This window comes from Poromitra crassiceps, assembly GCF_964638095.1.
Source record: "Poromitra crassiceps genome assembly, chromosome: 4".
Classification (NCBI taxonomy): domain Eukaryota; kingdom Metazoa; phylum Chordata; class Actinopteri; order Beryciformes; family Melamphaidae; genus Poromitra; species Poromitra crassiceps.
Window position 1 is genome coordinate 67,319,671 of NC_139626.1, and position 22,889 is coordinate 67,342,559.

Sequence of the window (22,889 nt, forward strand, 5' to 3'; positions counted from 1 at the left end):
TGCTCGCTCGATATGGAGTTCTCCTAGGGCCATGTCAAGATCTTTGGTCAGAGCACGTTCTTCAGGTGGTACTGCGGCAATCACTTCTTTGTTGTTCGATACGAACTTGTGCAGCCGAAGGTTTCCCGTTCTGCATAAGGCTCTTGACTCTTCTACCAGATGTATGGCTTCGGCAGGTGACTTTACGCTTGTTAAGCCATCGTCGACGTAGAAGCTTCTCTGGATGAACTTGATAGACTCTTCACTGAACCTTCCATGACCCTGCGATGCTAGATGTTTCAGTCCAAAGTTGGAGCAACCGGGGGATGAAGCTGCTCCAAATAAATGCACGCGCATTCTGTAGACTGAGGGTTTGGAGTCCAGATTACCTTTGTCCCACCAGAGGAACCTTAGGTAGTTTTGGTGTTCCTTTGCAACATGAAATTGATGGAACATTTTTTCAACGTCGCACATTATGGCTATTGGACCCTTTCTAAATCGACACAGCACTCCAACTAATGTGTTAGTCAGGTCTGGCCCGGTCAAGAGGTGATCATTTAGAGAGGTTTCTTGGAAGCGTGCCGAACAATCGAAAACCACACGGATCTTCCCGGGTTTGTGGGGGTGATAGACTCCGTGGTGCGGAATGTACCATGCTGGTTGGTTATCGAGTTCAGGCTGGGGAACCTTCTCAGCATCTCCTCTGGTTATTATGTCATTCATGAATTGGACATAATCCTTACAGTACTGTTCATTTCTCCTTAGTCGTCGCTCTAATGAGTTGAGCCTGTAAACTGCACATTGTTTGTTATCTGGGAGATTAGGTTTGTCTGTCTTGAAAGGAAGCAGGAGTTCGTAGTGGCCGTCTTCTTTCTGCCTTATACCTTCTTTCACCTTAGACAAGAACAGAAGGTCTTCCTGAGAAACTGGGTTATCATCTGCAGTGTGATCTGTGAAATCGGATTCGAGAGCTTTGATTACATCTGCTGGATTGATCTCTTTGACTTGAGTTTTGCACACGAAGTGTACTTCTCTCTTTAGCTCAACTGATGACTGTGTAGCAGGTGTCACTTGTCGCACTATGATTCTGTGACTGGTTCCTATTGCATCGCTGTAGTCGCTTGCTGGATTCGAACAGCCGACGATGCTCCAGCCGAGATCTGTTCGCTGTGCATATGGATGACTTTCTTCACCGGACAGAATCTCTTTCGGAAGAAGGGCTTGTTGACAATTATAGCCGATCAGAAGACCTACCTCACAATCCAACGGAGGTGGAATCTTGTCTGCCAATTGTTCCAGATGAGGCCATTTTAGTGCAGTTTCCGAAGTTGGAATGTGCGATTTGTCTGCCGGAATGAACTCTCGTGTGAAAAGTGGTGGCAATGGAATCCTCTTCTCCAAGTTGTAGCCTCTCACTTGTAGGTTTCTCAGTTTCTGACAGGGGATTACTGTTGACCTTGTAGACATTGTGGATAGCCGCAAACTGACCTTTTCTTTGTTTGTGTTGAGGTCTTGAGCCACTTCATCTAGTATAAAGGTCGTATCGCTCTGCGTGTCTAAGAGCGCGTAGACAAGAACTTCTTGGTCTGGCTGTTTGGTGGAGGAGACCCAGACTGGTACGATTGAGGAAGTTTGCGTGCTTAGGCCTTCTTGTATGACTCTGTTGGTAGTCGCTGTTGCAGCTATTTCTTTAGTGTCTGCTTCGTCTTTTGTGTTGTCGTCTCTTGTCGGAGGTGTAAACCTTTGAGGTCCCTTGAAGTTGTCATCATGCAAACATGACGGGTGTCTCCTCTGACACTTTTCACATGTGTTCTTGCTTTCACACCTTCTGAAGTGATGACCAGTCTGTAAACATGCAAAGCAAAGCTTCTCTGCCTGCACAAATTTGACACGCTCTGGAACTGTCTTTTCACAAAACTTTCTGCACTTGGCGAGGACATGTCCAATTCTTTTGCAGAAGACACATGATGGTATGCTGCTCTGTGTTGTGTTTGTGGACAGTGTCTTTGCTTGGATGGTATGGCTTCGTGGATACCTTGGTTTCTCGCTTTCCATGCTCTTGAGCGCTTGTATTGAGGTTATGGGATCACAAGCGAGATCTGCTTCCTTTGATAGAAAGTCTACAAGCTCTTTGAATGGTAGGTAGCCAGCATTGGCTCGTCTAGCCTCCATCGCCTTACGGTTCCAGCTGGATGCCATCCAGTCTGGCAGTTTCAGAAGAATCCTTTGACTCTCATTGCAGTCATTGAGAACTTCCAATGTCTTAATGTGGGGCATTGGGGCTCGCAGCTCTTGAGGAAGTCTGCAAATTCTCTTAGCTCATAACTGTCCTTAGAGCTTATTTTTGGCCATCCGTGCAGCTTGTCTCTGAAGGACTTCCCAATTATGAATGGGTCTCCAAAACGTTTTTCCAGCAGCTGCCAGGCTGAGTCATAAGCTGCTTCGGTGCCTAGGAGGAAAAATCCTTCTATGGCCTTCTTTGCGGCGCCACCTAAGTACTTTCTTAGATAGTACAGTTTTTCGTTCTTTGGAATGTTTTTCCGATCTATTAATGTTTCGAAGGATAGACGCCAGTCCTTGTACTTTAAAGCAGTGGTTCCCAACCTTTTTGGTTTGATGTACCCATTGAGCTGTTCTGCCATGCCAAAGTACCCCCCACTCACGTGTGTCGATGATTCTCTGAAATTTGTTTTATTAAAATGATATTAAACTTTTAGCAGGCCTATCTAACACATCTGATTATTAAATTAAAATCATTTGAATTACCCCCTTTAATACAATTCTAACTGTTTTCAATTGGAAAAAGTCGTCGGTTTTACTAAGATGGGCCTATGAAATGACTTAATCATTTTGTAAATAATTTGTAATCCCCAATCTTTCCAAGTACCCCCTGCAAGCTGCTCAAGTACCCCTAGGGGTACACGTACCCCTGGTTGGGAAACACTGCTTTAAAGGATCCCCAGTGAATAATGCAGGCTCTGGTGTTGGAAGACGATTGGCACTTATAGCTTGTGCTAGCACGTTGACCAAATCAGAGCTGTTCTGTACTTGAGGCATGGGCATTGAAGTTGGTGAAGCTTGAGCTGGCAGAAATTGAGGAATGAATGATGGACTTGAGGCATGGAGGGCCTGTGTTGCGACTGGCAGAGAGTGAGGAATGAATGGAGGAATTGTGGGGTTAAGAACTTGATGTTCTCCCGCTGATTCAAACTCATGCTGCATGTTAGCTGCTTCATAATTTTCTTCAACTTGATCGTAGACCTTTACTCTAGCTCTTGCTGCATTAAACTTCTTCAGTTCTTCTAGGCGTTCAAGCCTTCTTCGCTTGTCTTGTATTGCTTGGTTGTTGACTAGGTTCTCAGCCTCTAGCCTTTGAAGTTCTGTCACTTCCCTTTCTTGTTCATCCAACACTGCCAAAACTTCCTGGGATGCAGCAGCTTCAGCCGCGGCCTCATTTCTTTTGAGTGTTTGGATGCTAGAGTGGGTAGAACCCTTTGATAGCCGAGACGGTGGCTTTGACAAAGAGACTGTTGAGTCTAAGATCGATCCAACATCGGGCCAAGGTTCGTCCTCGTCCTCTTCATGCCCTTCGAGTTGTCTTTTTGCTCTTTGAATAATGAATCCTGAAAGCGTTACACATATGTCAACTCTGCGCCGCACGTCTTGCTCAGGAATTTGCATTCGACGCAACTCTTCGTAAATGTCCTTTACATCAGAACAGGTGCTCTCCATGTTCTCAATCAGTTCCTTCAATTCATCCTCGGAGGCTTTATCTTTCAATATCTCCTTGCCTATTTTTGCATGAGACCTCCATTTGTCATAGATGATTCTATACCGACGTTGTACACTCTTCAGGGTTTTTTCTTGAAGTTCTCTTCCCTTTTCTGTGAGCGTTCGGTTTCTTTCGCTTCTTCGTAGCCTCTCTGTTTCTTCTGCAGATTCAGTGAGTGTAGCTTCAGATTGAGCAGATGGCTAGTCTCAGACATTTTGAGATAACTTGAATGGCTATAAATATGTGTAGCTATAGAGCTTAAATTGAAATTATATTGGGCAAAGCGTAAGCTATAAGGTTTAAATGTGAGTAGTGCAGGAAGCTGTTAATAGCTATGAATTCCTTTAGAAACTGTGAAGTCTATGTGGGGAGTTTAACTTGTGAATATAGGCTTCAAAATTGCATCAAGTTAACTGTATCAGCTTTTAAACTTATATGGACTTTAAATTGACTTAGTTTCAAAACAAAAAATAGATTAGAATAGAAATTATCTTGGGGCAAAATATTCAAGTATCAACCTTAATTGCGGTTAATTGCGGAGGCAATATGCTTAGAAATGCATTAAATCACTTATACTTTGACATTTTCACATCACTGGAATTACCCTTTAAATTTGCTTAAGTTCCCCTTTTGCTTGGTTAATTTTCATAAAACACACAATATTAATTTCAGCTTGATAATGTGCCTTTTTTAAACCTTTACCAAAACATATTCACTTGCTTTAAATTGGTGTTTAAACTTTACTTAAAATGGTGGAATGTTCCTTTAAACCTTATGACATGTAACAACCATGGACACCGGCACATTAGATTTATCCCCAAACCTGTAGGCTAAGCACAGTATGCAAGGTTAATAGACTTGAGTCCTTATTGCAATTTCCAGGTTAAACCGCTTCTCCTACCACTTTAACTTGAAGCTTGTGGTTGAGCACTTCTTGGCTTTGGCATGGAAAGTTGCGCTTTCAACACAGTCTAAACCCCGTTGCGTGCAGTCGGTATGCCAACAAGGTACGTGGGCTGATTGTCTGATGTGCTGGATCCTTGTCGTGTGCGTCGTTACCCGCTGTGGTCTTGGTCTTCTCTCCTACCCGTGTTGAGCAGTCGAGTTCTCACTGTAGCTTCTTTCACAACAATACAGACACAGGTCGGTTCTTTAGAACGGGCGCTTTTATTTCTTTTGGCATCTCTTGATTGTGTCCACTCCTTTCTCTCTCTTTTATGCCTTTTACGCCATGCGCCTTGCGCCGTGAGAACTATATTTATGAATCAAAAACAATACAGAAATATATCAGCAAGCTGAACAGTATACAGCATGAAAACGAATTATAGCATGAAACAAAGTCCATTTACATGTAACATAAAATACCTCGTTGGCCGCTTGTAGTGAAACGAGGTCCTTGAATCCTTGAAAGTCTTTTGACAGTCTGCTTACACTTCAGATGTCAACTCTACAGTCTTGAAAGCACACAACAGCTCTAGCTTAGCGAGCTAATTGACAGCTATACAGCCGGCATGGCCACACTGCAGAACATACGGTCCGGCAACAAACTCCGTCGTAGCAGCACCAAAACAAAAATTAGTTCCGCCTTGGAAGTGAGTGTAAAACACGAAGGGACATTAGTTCCTGAACAGAAACAAATACATTTTAAGTCTTTTAACCATACTTCAAATCAATTATTATTTATTTATCTATTGAAACTATTTATCTATTTATTAAATTAAATTATTATCCACCACTAATTATGTAGCATGAATTTATAGCATCTGACGTTTTCAGCATTTTAATATAGCATTTTTAGCAGCATTTACAGTCTGCGCACGCAGGGGCTAGCGCTGCTGGTTGCAGCTAAAAAATATTATTTTGCCAAACAAAATTCCTTTGTTTTCTTTTATTGAAGTAAATTATTTTTGAGGTGTCACATCAGAAAATATTACCTTCAGAGTCAGTCATGTGCTTGAAATGCTATATTTCACAAAAGGCTCAATATCTCAGCTTCTAGATGGAAACGCCAATTTTTTCTGTTTTTGACCTATCTTCTCCGGCTGATAACTAAAGAACGGAAAATGATATCAATAAACTTTTTTTTGCTGCTGATACAATAGAGTCTCATCGTTCTTTGTGCGTGTTCGGTGTTTACATAGTAATATCACACAATATTCTGTGGGCCTCGAGAAATCACTGAAAACGCTCTGAAACTCTGGCACTGGGAGCGTCCGTTCTCCAAAAGTGGCTGGCACTCAATGAGTTAATTGAGCAGCCCTTGTGTGTGTGTGTGTGTGTGTGTGTGTGTGTGTGTGTGTGTGTGTCTGTGTGTGTGTGTGTGTGTGTGTGTGTGTGTGTGTGTGTGTGTGTGTGTGTGTGTGTGTGTGTCAGGAATTTCGTCATTTTAGGGGCAAGGCCATTTGGCCTTCAGCGTCACAAATGTTTTTAGGGCAGAAAGCCACATGCCAGGGCACAAAGGCTATTGATTGCTCTTTTGACATCGTGAAGAGGGAATTTTCTGAAATCTGTGTTAAAATGAGCCAATTACACATCCTTTGCATAGAGCAGCTACATTAAACTGAGAGCACTGACACTTTTAAAGCAACTGACAGTAGCATGATGGTAGCAGGGCACTGCCAAGGTGGCCTTAGGGATGTCAGGGCATCACGGCCAGAGGGAGGGGCAAGTGTAATTCCCACCCTGGTGTGTGTGTGTGTGTGTGTGTGTGTGTGTGTGTGTGTGTGTGTGTGTGCGTGCGTGCATGCGTGCGTGCGTTTGTGTGTGTGTGTGTGTGGAAAAATGCAGCATAGTGTTCCTTTAAATGTCCATGTTTCCATTATCAAAGAGAATCTGCTGGTCTGACTTTGTTCATTCCTCCAGGGTGGACCATGGTGGAGAGCAGATGCTGAAACCAGAGGGAGGGAGGCTGAAGAAATGTAAGTGTGTATTTTTTGTAGTTCTTCCAAATAAAATCCCATAGTTACATTCTGTTTAGATTTATTTGACTCATTTTCAAAAATTTCCCAAAGCATATCAAACATCCATACTCCACTCTCTCAACATCCACTCTCACAGCTAACCAACCTGCATGCCATCCCCACCTCACCTCACCTCCACACACACACACGCACGCACGCACGCACGCACGCACGCACGCACACACACACACACACACACACACACACACACACACACACACACACACACACACACACACACACACACACACACACACACACACACACACACACACACACACACACATGTACATCTTCATCCTCTTCCCTCAGCCACAATCCCAGGCAGGGCCGATTTTACACTTCATGGGCCCCTGGGCTATTAATTTGAGTCTTTTTTTTTAACCTTTTTTAGCCATATTTAAAGGAATATCTCATTTTAAATCAACATTAGGATTATACTGTTGTGATGTCATTATTCAGTATCTTCTCCTTTTCTCACTAACTTTCATGTCACCACTTGCTCTCCTGTCAGCATTCTAACTTACAAACACAAACTGTAGGTTTAGCCATCATGTTCTTTCATAAACAGCCTGATTGGAAAGAAAACATTGCCACTGAGATGTCACAACAAGCACTTTTATTATTATTATTTAGTATTTATTATTGCTGTTATTATTACAGAGCACACACACATTCTCACAATTATTGCACAAATCAATCAAGCAGTATTCAAGTCTGTTCGTACCTGAAATGTCTTCTTCCTGACTTTTGCCGTGGCAAAGCGTTTGACTAGAGTGGTGAAGTCCAATGTTCTAACAATGTCACTTTCCAATGACATCAATGTCAAGTGGGTGAGCCTTTCTTGTCCCATTGTAGACCGTATCCTGTTCTTGACAAGCCCAAGTTTTGAAAAGGAGCGCTCTCCAGAAGCATTTGTTACAGGGAGCGTTAAGTAAATCCTGAAGGCAATATCCACATTTGGAAAAACTGATGACAGGTTCCTCTTCCTTAGGGACCGTTCGTTATTTAGAAGGGGGGTCACTAGAGGGATTTGGTGTGCTCTGAAATAAAAAGCTGTGCCCCTTCCCTGATCAAAATATATTTTTCCTCGACCCTCCCGAAGCGATCTGAAAAATATAATTGACCCTCCCCAAACAATATTGTGGCGAGCTTGCGTGGAAGAATGCAGACTGACACAGATATCTCACTTTTAACCAAACATTTGCAGAACTCCGGCCAGAGGTCATCGAACACACTAACAGTCTCAGTCGTGGTGGCTACATTGATAGTAAAACTAAACATATCCTGGCCACACAAACATTGCCATTTACCACATAATGCAATCAAAACATGAGCACAACATCACTAAACCCCATTTTTAACTGTACAGTAACAAGTCATTAGGTCATATGACCTGGGAGTTATTGAGCCGAAAAGGTGAATTTTTCAGAAAATGCATGTGTGTGTGTCTCTGTGTGTGTGTGGTGGGGAGGGGAGGAACGAAGCCACGTTGTAGCCTGTGGTTTTCAGAGGGCAGGAGAACTGCAGCTGTCAGCTCAGCTCATCCTCTCGTCTCAAATCAAAACGAGCCTCGATTGGCAGTGGCTGCCCCTGTAAAATATCATTTTAATGGCTTTTTGTGTCTATTTGTGTAGAGACACGCTAGAGACACGCGCGCGGTAAAAGGAAAAAATAGGCTTCGCTTCTATTCTCTAGATGACGCGCGTCTCACGCTCGCAAGACACGCGCTTGAGACGCGCGTCTGATGCCGGTGGTGTGGCTGCTGTAACCTGTTAACATGGGCGCCGAAATGAAAACGCCACGCAGACGCCACGCAGACGCACAGCACATGAAGGATGTGTGTTCTGGCCGTAAGAAAATAGTTAATACTCCTCATATTATATTTTTTATGGAAAAATACGCATTTTCAGAAAAGTGAGCCTTTTTGGCTCAATAACTCCCAGGTCATATGACCTAATGACTCAAAATCAGTGTAGAATGACATTACTACACTGCCTGGTTAGGACACACCTTTTTTATTGGAGTTTAATACTCCCCAAATTTCATAATTAATTTTTTTATGGAAAAATGTGGCTTTTCGGCTCAATAACTCCCAGGTCATATGACCTAATGACTCAAAGTCAATGTAGAATGACATTACTACACTGCCTGGTTAGGACACACCTTTTTTCATTGGAGTTTAATACTCCCCATATTTCATAATTAATTTCTTTATGGAAACATGCATTTTCTGAAAAATTCACCTTTTCGGCTCAATAACTCCCAGGTCATATGACCTAATGACTCAAAGTCAATGTAGAATGACATTACTACACTGCCTGGTTAGGACACACCTTTTTTTATTGGAGTTTAATACTCCCCATATTTCATGATTAATTTATTTATGGAAACATGCATTTTCTGAAAGGTTTGCCTTTTCGGCTCAATAACTCCCAGGTCATATGACCTAATGACTCAAAATCAGTGTAGAGTCACATTACTACACTGCCTGGTTAGGACACAGCTATTTTTATTGGAGTTTAATACTTCCTATATTTTATATGGATTTTTTATGGAAAAATTTGCATTTTCGGCTCAATAACTCCCAGGTCATATGACCTAATGACTCAAAATCAATGTAGAATGGCATTACTGCACAGCCTGGTTAGGACACACCTATTTTTATTGGAGTTTAATACTCCATATATTTCATATTATTTTCTTTATCGAGAAATAAGCATTTTCGGCTCAATAACTCCCAGGTCATATGACCTAATGACTCAAAGTCAATGTAGAATGACATTACTACACTGCCTGGTTAGGACACAGCTTTTTTCATTGGAGTTTAATACTCCCCATATTTCATAATTAATTTCTTTATGGAAACATGCATTTTCTGAAAAATTCACCTTTTCGGCTCAATAACTCCCAGGTCATATGACCTAATGACTCAAAGTCAATGTAGAATGACATTACTACACTGCCTGGTTAGGACACACCTTTTTTCATTGGAGTTTAATACTCCCCATATTTCATAATTAATTTCTTTATGGAAACATGCATTTTCTGAAAAATTCACCTTTTCGGCTCAATAACTCCCAGGTCATATGACCTAATGACTCAAAGTCAATGTAGAATGACATTACTACACTGCCTGGTTAGGACACACCTTTTTTTATTGGAGTTTAATACTCCCCATATTTCATGATTAATTTCTTTATGGAAACATGCATTTTCTGAAAAATTTGCCTTTTCGGCTCAATAACTCCCAGGTCATGTGACCTAATGACTCAAAATCAATGTAGAATCATATTACTACACTGCCTGGTTAGGACACACCTTTTTTATTGGAGTTTAATACTACCTATATTTTTATATGGATTTTTTTATGGAAAAATTAGCATTTTCGGCTCAATAACTCCCAGGTCATATGACCGAATGACTCAAAATCAATGTAGAATGGCATTACTGCACAGCCTGGTTAGGACACACCTATTTTTATTGGAGTTTAATACTCCATATATTTCATATTATTTTCTTTATCGAAAAATAAGCATTTTCGGCTGAATACCTTCCAGGTCATGTGACCTAATGACTCAAAATCAGTGTAGAATACACTGGCTGGCTGGTAAAATCATCGACAATTCGACACATCTCTGTTATTGCCTTTCAAAAACTTGACATTTTATTTTGAAACCCTGAAGTTGGTCAACGCGCGATGTATTTACCGTAAGGTCTGCAATAAGGGCGCCCTTGAATTGCTGATGAACAGAATGGATTCAGGAAGCATAGGGCCTGTATTGACCATATATACACTGTAACTACAGTTATTAGAGCGAGAATTCAAGAGGGAAAATCTACTTATGCATGCTTTATTGATTTCCAGAAGGCTTTTGATTGGGTTAACAGAGATTTGCTTTTCTTTAAACTAATCCAGGCTGGTGTTGATGGTAAATTTTACAAAGCTATCAAATCATTGTATCAGGCTCCTGTAGCCTGTGTTCAAGTGAATGATATGACTACTGGTTGGTTCCCAACGCCATTTGGAGTGAAGCAGGGAGATGTTTTATCCCCCACGCTCTTTGCCATTTTTGTTAACGATCTAGCCCTGGAGATAAAAAATTCTGGTTTAGGGATACAATTGGATGATGTTGTTTTAGGATGTTTACTTTATGCGGACGATATAATCCTCCTGGCAGAGTCAGGAAACACCCTGCAGAAGATGTTGAATATTGTTAATCTTTGGTGCTCTAAATGGAGGCTTATGATCAACCAGAGTAAAACTCAGATCATGCACTTTAGAAAAAAGGGTATTGTAAGATCTCTGCAGAATTTCTTATTTGGAACACTGCCTCTGGAATATACAGATTTTTATAAATACATGGGCTTTACTCTGGATGAATTTATGTCCTATGATTCCGGGATTGGAATTTTGGCAGACTCTGCAGGAAGAGCTGTTGGCTCAATAATAGGTAAAGTGAAATTCTGTAAAGACATTGGCTATTCCACATACTCACAGCTTTATGAAGCATGTGTTTGTCCCATTTTTAGTTATGCAGCTGGAGTATGGGGTTGCAAGGATGCCAAAAAAGTTAATTCCATCCAGAATAGAGCCATAAGATGCTTCCTTGGGGTACATGCATTTGCCCCTATTCTTGCCATACAGGGTGATATGGGTTGGGAACCGGTGGAGATTAGACTAAAGGGAGAAATGATACGGCTATGGAACCGCTTCATTAATATGCCAGAGAGTAGGTTAACAAAGAAGGTCTTCAACTGGGACAAGGCTCATAGTCACCCCTGGATAAAGGAAATTTGTTCTATTCTTAGAGAGGCAGACCTGGCATATATTTTTCACAACATGCTTTGCTGTAATGTTAATATGTTGAAACAAAAGTTATCTCTTAATTACAGAGAGGGATGGGCAAACGACATATGGTCTAAACCTAAGCTTAGATCATATGTTCAGATGAAGCAGCGTTTTGGTCCTGAGCCCTATGTCACTTCCTTTCTAACCAGAAACCAGATGTCTTTATGTGCTCAGATGAGAATTGGTATTCTGCCTCTTGCCATTGTTCACAGCTATACCAGAAGAGAACAGGATATGCAATGTCTGTGATCTAAAGGATGTTGAAAATGAGTTTCATTTCATGTTTTATTGTACTTTATATGATGATTTGAGGATTTCCTTATTTGACGAAATGCAAAAGCAAAGACCTGAGCTCTTCTGGGCAGATGATGGCCAGAAGTTGGAGTGGTTGTTTAAGACTGAGGTATTTAACACATTGAATGCCAGCCATGTTTTCATTCCTGTAGGTAAGTTGTGCCAGGGGTGTTTTTGACGATTCTGGCTCATTTTAGAGACAGCCGAGGATTATTTTCTGTTAAGAATTCATGAACACCAATCATCTAAAAATAACTAATAGAATGTGTGCTTTCTCTGTCTAAAAGAGTTAGTTTGCAGAGTTAGTAGTTATGTAGATATTAGCCGTTGAGTACAGCATGGTTTCAGCGTCTGGAAATTTATTCAGAGATAAATGGCTTTTTGTGAAACAGTCACTTTAACCATTCATTTTTGGCATCAGTAAGACCGTCAGACATTCTAAACAATAGTTTTGAACAGTAATTTCCTCCATAACAACAGGAAACACCCCTCTCATTCAAACTCCTCCCTCCGTGTGTCTTTTCCTCCTGGCTGTACAGCGGGCGTGTCAGAAGCGCTTTTGCTGCTGCCTGCCTGTGTGCCTGCCTGCCTGCTTGCCTGCGTGCAGACGCTCCTTGTGCGAGTCAAGATGGGCCGGGGAATGCGTGGGCGATGGGCAGATGTTGATTCTGGCCTTTCTGAGCTGTTTCAAAGTGTGTTTCACCTATGATCTATTTTGCAAATCGCTCTCCGCTCTCTGTGTGCTGCTGCCGGTGCGCGGCCGCTCTCAGGCAAGACAAGTCTTGAATGGATTTACTGTAAAATCGCCACGGCATTTCCTTGAACGGCTTGGTCCCGCGGCAGTTTTTTCTTTGATTTCGGTCGTCTGGGGGAGCACTGTCAACACTTAGTGGGTCGGTAAAATAGATTAGACACATGCTCTTGCTCCAAATAGTTATCTCGAAGATGTAAAAGCGGTTGATTGATGTCCCACTGTCAAAAAAAAAAAATCTTTATGTAAGACGAGTTGGGTCGTCCTTGGCACTTAAGCGCTGGATTATGTAAGACGAGTTAGGTCGTCTCTGGCACTTAATGTGTTAAGACTGCTAACTTTATCTCTAGGGCCTGGAATAAAAGGCAAGCACAGCTCGTTAAGTAGGTTCAGGTGGTGGTTTTCATGCTGTACAACTTTACTGTATGTATTTTGGGTGTTTTCTGTTGGTTTTATGTTTTGATCATTGTTTGTTTAAATGATGAACAGTAAAAGTGTCCTGTAAGCCCATGTGGGCTGGGCTTCATTCGAAGCATGACACTTAAATAAAGAAAATCAATCAATCAATCAAATGTAGGAGCGGCTGGCTTGACGAGGCAACAGCGAGAGTAGGCTGGCTTCACCGCAGTGTAGTTGTTGAAGTCTGAAAAGCAAACATTACACACAAACAAAAAGTTTATATATTTTTATCTAATCAAAATTGTATACCCCTCCCCTGGACTCAAATTAAAGAGAGTGTACCCTCCCTCAAACTAAATTTAAAACAAGATTACCCTCCCATATTTTCCTCCAGTGGCCCCTTCCCTAATTAACGAACGGTCCCTTATTATTTGAAGCAAGTGCTGCACACTGTTATTGTCTTTGTTTTTGATTAATTCTTTGAATTTCACTATTTCATCTACAAATTCGGGAGCCCTCTCACAGGGTTCCATGTCGTTGTTCCGACCTCTCGCTGTTCCGACCTCCCTTCTCCCACCCCCACGCCTAAACCTAACCTCCCCCAGACCCTAACCCAAAACCTAACCTCTCCCACCCCCACGCCTAAACCTAACCTCCCCCAGACCCTAACCCAAAACCTAACCTCTCCCACCCCCCACGCCTAAACCTAAGGTCGGCATTGCGAGTGGTCGGCATAGCGGGTGGACACCCTCTCACAGTGGATGTTATTACTCTGCAAAAAAAATTGAATGGCGTCAGTAAAAAAAACATTTTTTGCGAAGACCCTGGACAGGGGGCCCAAAAAAAACCCATCAAGGGTCCCCCCCCCCCCCCCCCCCCCACACACACAAAAAAAAAAGTTTTTTTTTTTTTTTTTTTTTTTTTTTGGGCCCCTTGATGTCCCGGGCCCCGGGCTTCAGCCCGGGTAAGCCCGTTGGTAAAATCGGCCCTGATCCCAGGCCCCCACCTCAACTCATCACTTCTATCCATAGGACAGTACCTTACATAAACAGATGATCATTCCTCTGTTCTGCAGCTTAACTTATTGGCAGTAAAACAGCCTACAAGTCGACACGGAGGACTTTTACACATAAAAAGCAATGAACTGAGGGGAAAGTTCTGCAACTCTTAAAAGCTTTACATAATTCTACGTTAAACCCCTCGCCGAATACGCCGAGGGGTGCGCCGCAGCTGAGCCTCCCGGCACAGCCTGCATGCAGCTCCTCAAAAATATGACTCGATGCAAATGACGTGAACAGCACGAGTATAATATAACTAGGGATCTCGCACCCTCGATTCCTCAAATCCTGCAGCTCGCCAAGCTGGCCCTGCAGCTCGCATTCGCAGATTGGCCGCTGCGCAGCCTTGCCCGCAGCTCGGCTGCTGCGTGGCCAATGAGACCAGCATCACTGATGATGTCAGATTTATGACATCACTGATGATGTCACCGTGGGATTTATGACATCAGTGGGATTTATGACATCACTGATGATGTCAATGGGATTTATGACATCACGGATGATGTCACAATGGGAAACAGAGAAACAAACAGACAGACAGACAGACAGAAAGAGCCCCAGCTCCCATTTATATACTGATGATGATGATGTAGATGGGGAGTTAACAGGAGAGAATGAAAGCTATTAATAAGTATATGCACTACATTCTGTCCTTGGGCTAACTTGTAGTCACTATAGTGAAACAATTTACTATTTTTTTTGTTGCGGACTTCCCTGCGACCCCTGGTCAAGCTGATGTTCGAGTATACAGGAGTAGCTGCTGCCGACAAGGCTCCAAGTCAAGGCGGATGCAGAAGTCTATTTAAGCCTTTAGTGCCGATGTACCTGACAATAAAACAGCAATAGAGAGGTCTTGTGTCCGTTAATTTTAGGGCTGTCAGCGTTAACGCGTTAATCGCGTGTTAATGCGTGCCGACCATAACAAGTTTTTTTTTTTTTTTTTTATCGCGTTAATCGCATGCCGCTATTTTGTCCCTTCGTCGCACCCGTACTTGTAGTCAAGTCGTTCGGTTTCCTGTCTCCTGCTTGCGCAGGAGGCATGGAAGAGAACGACAGCAATACACTTTTAAATGGCTCGTTTTACTTTAAAAAAACCTCCCCAAATGGCACAGTGGACAAGTCAAGAGCCGTAGTTTGCACCTTGTGTAAAACGGAATTAAAATATCACCGAAGTACATCGAGTTTGAGGCGAGCGATCACCTAAAAGTAGCTAGCGGCCAGCTAGCAGCCAGCTAGCTAGCGCGAGACTCATCACTCATTCTTCCTTCAGAGTCTCAGATGCGCGGGTCCTCTAACCACTGGGAGGTCGGCTCCAATGGCTTCACGCGATATACATGTTATCAATACACAGTTTCCAATACCGAGCCATTATTCACATGGAAGTGCCAACGTTTTTAGCTCAGACACAGCCTTCTTCGGCTGTGTCATTTTGGGTTTCGACTGCTCCACAGCGCCGCCGCCGGAAGTATCGGTTCTAGATATATTTTGTAGACATTGTTACCTCCTGTCTACATTCCAAATCTAAAATTCAACATCACAAAGTACATTTATTTGCATTCATTTGATTCCCAATCACGACACACTGGTAAGAATGATTAATATCTAATTAAAAATGCTTTGAAATGCAAAATAATTACATTTTAAACATGCGATACAAAGATGCGATTAATCACGATTAACTATAGTTAATCGCACGATTAATCGCGATTAATACAATTAATCATTTGACAGCCGTAGTTAATTTACTATGTCAAATTAGCTACCATAGCTCAAGTGTGTGTGTGTGTGTGTGTGTGTGTGTGTGTGTTTGTGACAGCTTGTGCAGATGTCTCGATCTCTCCCGATATGTCCTTTGAGCCTCAGTCTCCACACAACACTTTTCGTGAGACACCTGTCGACACCTCCCCACAACATTAAAACTGCCTTAAACCTACTGATCACAGGACAGCTAACCACGGTATCTGAACCAGCTATTCCGGACAGATAATTAATTAATTAACAATACGTATGTAATTATTATTGGGAATAGTTGTAGGAAATGCCTTCTGTAGCACCAACACAGTCTCACAGAAAATTGTATAATACCAACGATATGGACCAACGTTGCTATTTTACAATTTCGGCTCGAAAATTGTAAAATAGTAACGTTCTGAGAGGTTAGGGTTAGGATTAGAGTAGGGGGAGGGGTTAGAAACAGAAAATCTCCGTAAAACACGCCCAAACCCCACCCACCGCTGTAGACGCATACGTTCCCATTTTACAATTTCTTAGCCGACATTGTAAAATACCAACGTTTGTCCACAAACATTGCTATTTTACAATTTTTTTGGAGATCGGGTTGGTAGCACATATGAGAGTCTAGTAGCCTATTTGTTACAATCGGCTAAACTTCTCCCTTACACTACTTTTCTACTTCTCTACTTTGTAATTTTGTGGGGTTTTCATGTGCCAACATGCAATTTATCATTCTCTCATCATCAACCACAATATGTAGCCTAAGTTTTGTTAATATATGTATGAATAGGAAACATGCTTTCTGTGCCACTTATGGCACTCAGCTATTTCAAATAATAAATATCCACATTTTGACGAGTCAAATAGCCTAAACATAATCTGGCCCCCATGAGGTCTTATTTGAACAAATCCGGCCCACAACCTAATATGAATTTGACAAGCAGAGAGAGAAGCAGCACAGCGAAATGACAGCAAAACCGCTTAATTACAACATGCATGCAACACAATGGTTATCGAGGTATAGAAGAATAAGAGCACAGTTAACTCCTGCAGGTGTGAATGATGCTCACTGTACACTCATGGATTTGCAAAAGTGTAATGTGTAACTGTAATCTGATTAGAGTAACTAAGTAACACGTTACTGTAATCTGATTACAGTTACTAAGTAACGCCTTACTGCCCAACACTGGTGGGAACATAGGGCTGTGGGCATCTTCATGTACTGTAACTAAAATTGTAAACCAAAAACAACAAAAAACACACAAGATGGATTCGCCCAGGTCAACTGCTGACTTACAGGTGACTACATCAGGCAGTTGTGATGTCATCAATGATGTCGCTCGAGCAATTGTGTTCTTCTTAGGGCACTTTCACACCTACCTCGTTTGGTCCGGACTTTCGGACTTTCCAGTTTGATCCGAACCAAAATGACAGGTGTGAAACCTCCCACGGACCACAGTGCGGACCAAACGCCCGGTCCTTGGTCCGATGAAAAGAGGTGGTCTCGGTCTGGTTCAAACTGCACCATCGTGTGGTTCGCTTGCAGTGTGAAAGCATTTTTGGGATAGTTTGGACTTTCGGACCAAATACAGGAAAGTTTAGTTTAACGAGGCTATTTTCAGAGAAACAATGAAAAATGAGCCACTGTAGCACATGGTGGGAGGAGGAGAGCACGTTTTTAATTGAAATATCTGACGATGTTGTAAAAAGTCAAAAGGGGAAACATTCCAACACTTAAACGTTAGGTAGGCTATTTTCAGAGAGGATGAGAGTGAGAGGACATCCTACTGTAGGCTATGAGAGGAGGGAAGAGCTGAAGATAAAGAAATTACTTGCCTTTTTTATCATATTGCATCACTGTAAGAAGCAAACACACAAACTAGTCCCTTAATTAATATCAGACACAGCGCAGGCAGACAGACACACCACCACCTCGCTCAACAGGCAGGGAATGATTGACAGGTGTTCCAGCAGGCTAAAGATGGATCTTTTATGGAGATATAAGCTGCAGCTTATTGTTATTGTCTCTCCTAATGATTCCTAATTAGCCCCTTATTGGCTGTAGGCCTATCGTTGCCGACAATGAAGGCAACATTATTAAACTGACAGATTTATGAATGAAGTTTGGTGTAACATGCACTCCATGCAAGGGACAATGCTCCCCGTGCGGCTGGCATTCTTTGTTGAGCTTTGGATGGCAGTAGTAGCCTATAGAGGCTAATAGCCTGGTCATGAAATTACTTGAAATGAGTGGTGTGAGTCAACCTCCAAAACACTGTTTCAAATGACAAAGGAAATACCCCCCCCCCCCCCCCGATACCAACAAACCCATCAAAACATCACATTCACAACAAGCCAACATCAGACGTCACGATCTACAAACCAATCAATGTCAAGTATAGTGAGACACAGTTCACACAGGTTTGTTATATCCTCTTACAAAGTCAGAAGAATAAATACTCAGTAAATACCTGAGTATTAAGTAGAAATACTTTACTTCCCATGTATGTTGATACCCCCCCCCCCCCCCTCACACTCTCAGTCACACACACACGCACGCACACGCACACACACACACACACACACACACACACACACACACACACACACACACACACACACACACACACACACACACACACACACACACACACACACACACACACACACACACACAGTCTCTGGGCATGTATGTCCAGGCATGTCAGAGCATGTGCAGGCATGTCCAGGCATGTGCAGGCATGTTCAGGCATGTGCAGGCATGTCAGAGCATGTGCAGGCATGTCAGAGCATGTGCAGGCATGTCCAGGCATGTCAGAGCATGTGCAGACATGTCCAGGCATGTGCAGGCATGTCCAGGCATGTGCAGGCATGTCCAAGCATGTGCAGACATGTCCAGGCATGTGCAGGTATGTCCAGGCATGTCAGAGCATGTGCAGGCATGTGCAGGCATGTCCAGGCATGTCCAGGTATGTCCAGGCATGTGCAGGCATGTCCAGGCATGTGCAAGCATGTCCAGGCATGTCCGGGCATGTGCAAGGATGAGCCGGTCATGGCTTATGCCACCTCATGCCCCACACACACACACACACACACACACACACATACTAAGACACTGCCACACACACACACACACACACACACACACACACACACACACACACACACACACACACACATACTAAGACACTGCAACACACACACACACACACACACACACACACACACACACTAAGACACTGCAACACACATACTAAGACACTGCAACACACACACACACACACATACTAAGACACTGCAACACACACACACACACACACAGTGCTGTCAAATGTCCATGTGTGGACAATAAAGACATCCTGTTCTATTCTATTCTAAGCTGCTGTGTTGTGTCTTGTTGTCTCATCAGATGCCTGTGAACTCACACTGGACCCAAACACAGCAAGCAGACGCCTCCTCCTGTCTGAAGACAACAGAAAGGTGACGAGGGTGGAAGAGCAGCAGTCATATCCTGATCACCCAGAGAGATTTGAGGGCCTGGCTCAGCTGCTGTGTAGAGATGGTCTGACTGGTCGCTGTTACTGGGAGGTGGAGAGGAAAGGAAAGGTTGATATAGGAGTGACTTACAGAGGAATCAGAAGGAGAGGAGAGGGTGATGACTGTGAGATTGGAAAGAATGAAAAGTCCTGGTGTCTGTTCTGCTCTGATGATCGTTACTCTGCCTGGCACAATAAGAAATCAACACCCATATCTTCCCCCTTCCTCTCTAACAGAGTAGGAGTGTATCTGGACTGGCCTGCTGGCTCTCTGTCCTTCTACATAGTTTCCTCTGACATACGGATTCACCTCCACACCTTCACCTCCACCTTCACTGAACCACTTTACCCTGTGTTTGTGTTTAGCAAAGGTGCCTCAGTGTCTCTGTGTCAGATAGAGGAGTGAGAGAGAAACGCTCACACTGTGACCAAACAGCTGCTGAGATGATGCTTCACTCTGTACAGGATCACACACACACACACACACACACACACACACACACACACACACACACACACACACACACACACACACACACACACACACACACACACACACAGACAGTTCAGGTCATGGCTGATTGTAGAGGAGTGAATGTGGTAACTGAACAGTTGTAACTTCACATGGACAACAACAGACTAGAGGTTACAGAGACGTCATTATCTGTGTCTGTCTCTGTTGAACCAACAAAATGATCTGTCTCTGTATCCAGATAGAAGACAGGAAGTGGGCGTGGTTTATACCAGAAGTCACATAAATCGGGCAAATGTCTTTTCTAACTTAACATTCATTGTCAATACAATGTTTGTGCCTTCAAATAACACATTGCTTTAATATCGGTAGATAATTATTAAATATATTGCCAAATCCTCCTGTTGTAGTCTCTCTCTCTCTCTCTCCCTTTCTCTCTCTCACTCTCTCTGTCTCTCTCTCCCTTTCTCTCTCTGCTTCTCTCTGTGTGTCTCTCTCTCTCTCTCTCTCTCTCATGACCATAGTGAATTAGTGTTGCCAAAGCACTTAGTACATGGTAATACAGACGGAGGGGAAAATACAGTTTGTAAGAAACAAAACACAAAACATGATGTTACTGTAACATTATATAGTTCAAACAACAACAACCATGTCAACAATGAAATATACCTTGATTGTGTTTGAAATGGAGGGAAGGACGTTTCTCTCTCCTCTCTCCCTTTCTCTGTTTCTCTCTGTCTCTCTCTCCCTTTCTCTGTTTCTCTCTGTCTCTGTCTCCCTTTCTCTCCGTCTCTCTCTCCCTTTCTCTGTTTCTCTCTGTCTCTCTCTCCCTTTCTCTCTGTCTCAATCTCCCTTTCTCTGTCTCTCTCTCCCTTTCTCTCTGTCTCTCTCTCCCTTTCTCTGTCTCTCTCTCCCTTTCTCTGTTTCTTTCTGTCTCTCTGTCCCTTTCTCTCCGTCTCTCTCTCTCTCCCTTTCTCTGTTTCTCTCTGTCTCTCTCTTACGGCAGTCTGGACAGCCATTCACGAAACAAACTACAACGCATAATCAAAAAAGCTTCAAAAATCATAGGCACCCCACTCCCATCACTAGACTCACTCTACCATAAACGCACAATCACAAGAGCACAAAAGATCATTTCTGACTCATCTCACCCAGCTGTTCCAACTGTTGCCCTCTGGCCGGCGCTATAGATCCTATTTCCACCAAAACAACTCGGTTCAAAAACAGCTTTTTCCCCACTCCCATCAGGTCACTGAACTCCATTCACTCCTGAAGCAATACCCCATCCATAATTTCTGTTCATGTTGAATGTCCTGTATTTGTCTTTATATGCTACCTGTACTGTCTGTGTATTGTTTTCATATCTGTACTGTCCATGTTTTTTCTGCTGACAGTAGCTAATGTGCTATAATATAATATGCTGTACCGAAAGCAAATTCTGCCGACTTTGTTGTGCAGTCCTTAATAAATTAATCTGAATCTCTTTCTCTCCGTTTCTCTCTCTGGATGTGTCTCTTTCTCTCTCTGTTTCTCTCAGTTTCTCTCTGTGTGTCTCTCTCCGTTTCTCTGTCTCTCTGTCTCTCTCTCTCTCTCTCTCTCTCTCTCTGTCCGTCTCTGTCAAATCAATTCAAATAGCTTTATTGGCATGACGTAACACTGTACTTATTGCCAAAGCAAACGTTTAGACATTGAAAACTTAAACATTAATTGAATTGAACATTAATTAATTAATTAAAGCAATAAATGATCTGTTGTCAGATATAGCAGAAAGAAACTATGGGACAGGTCACATGGTCTGTTGTCATATATGCTGTATCAGCAACGTGTGTCAGGAGTCTCTCTCTCTCTCTCTCTGTGTGCTGTCCATCGTCTTTTTTATGTGAATACTAATAAGCAACTTGGTAAATATGTGTTTGCATCACATGATCTGTGCTTCTCCTCATAATTAATTTAGATTGGGCTCCATCCCAACAACAGACATGTGACTTAGAACATTAAATGTATCAGATTTGACGAGACAGAATCAGATTGTGTAAATAATCTAAAATGTGTAGTATGTATATCATGTATGTTAATGTTGTCAAGTGAAAAGCATGCATCTACTATGATATATTATACTGTGATGATGCTATGTAACACCCTTTGAGACATTGTGATAAGGGGCTATAAACATACATTAACTGAACTAACATAACTATTGTTTTTCATATGCCAGTTAGTTATTGATGATTATTGATAGCTTATTGATGACTCATCAGTTATTCAGAGCTCAACAGGTTACATGAGATGAGTCCCAACTGTGTGTGTGATATTTTAACTTGTAATTGTTAATTAAACATTTGATTGAAAATATTAGATTACAATAAACATCAGATTTTTTACCTGAACTAAACAAATCTTTAAAGATAACATATTAAAAGGATACAAAGGTACAAAGATGAGGACTTGTAAGAAGTCGTGCTGTTTCGTTGGTTGTATTTGTTTCCATGCATTTAGTCTTTCTTTTTCCTTTGTTGGTTTTTTAAATTCTTTGATGTTAATTGTGCTAATTGTGATTTGATTGATAAAGTAGTAAGAAGGGGTAGTACTAGAAAAGTTTTAGACTTCATCCTACGTCCTTTTCTACCACATTTGTATTGAAACAGAAACTTTGGTGGATTGTCCATTGCTGTTTCAAATTTATTTTTTTCTTATTTTTTATTCTTATTTTTTCTTAGTTTATTTTATGTATTTTTATCCTTTTAACATTGTTCGAAATAAATTAAATCAATCAATCAAAAGTAACTGAACTGTTGTTTTTCATACGCCAGTTAGTTATTGATGATTATTGATCAGTTATTCAGAGCTCAACAGGCTACATCATGAGATGAGCTCCAACTGTGTGTGATATTTTAACTTGTAATTGTTAATTAAACATTTGATTGAAAATATTAGATTACAATGAACATCAGATTTTTATGACATTTTGACTTTTGAAATTGCCAAAAGCATGTGCCTAACGTGAGCCAGTGTTATATACTTTTGAGTGTTGATATTGGATGCATACAGATTTGCGGATGTCTTTTTATTCTGTTATTCATGT

At 42.0% G+C, this 22,889-nt stretch overlaps 2 protein-coding genes across 2 annotated transcripts in view; both read left to right on the top strand.

Annotated features, from left to right (window-relative positions):
• Nucleotides 1-19,741, top strand: part of LOC310774943 (stonustoxin subunit beta-like) — a gene marked incomplete at both ends in the record, with an annotated part of 80,108 nt that extends 60,367 nt beyond the window's left edge. The window contains 2 exons of the mRNA XM_083635033.1: nt 6,614-6,669; nt 19,209-19,741. Of these exons, the coding sequence (XP_083491159.1) occupies nt 6,614-6,669; nt 19,209-19,741 (589 nt within the window). The remainder of the gene's footprint in view (nt 1-6,613; nt 6,670-19,208) is intronic.
• LOC310775920 (NLR family CARD domain-containing protein 3-like) overlaps nt 1-22,889 on the top strand; it is a gene marked incomplete at its 3' end in the record, with an annotated part of 420,457 nt that overhangs the window by 73,249 nt on the left and 324,319 nt on the right. The gene's annotated exons all lie outside the window — the stretch shown is intronic.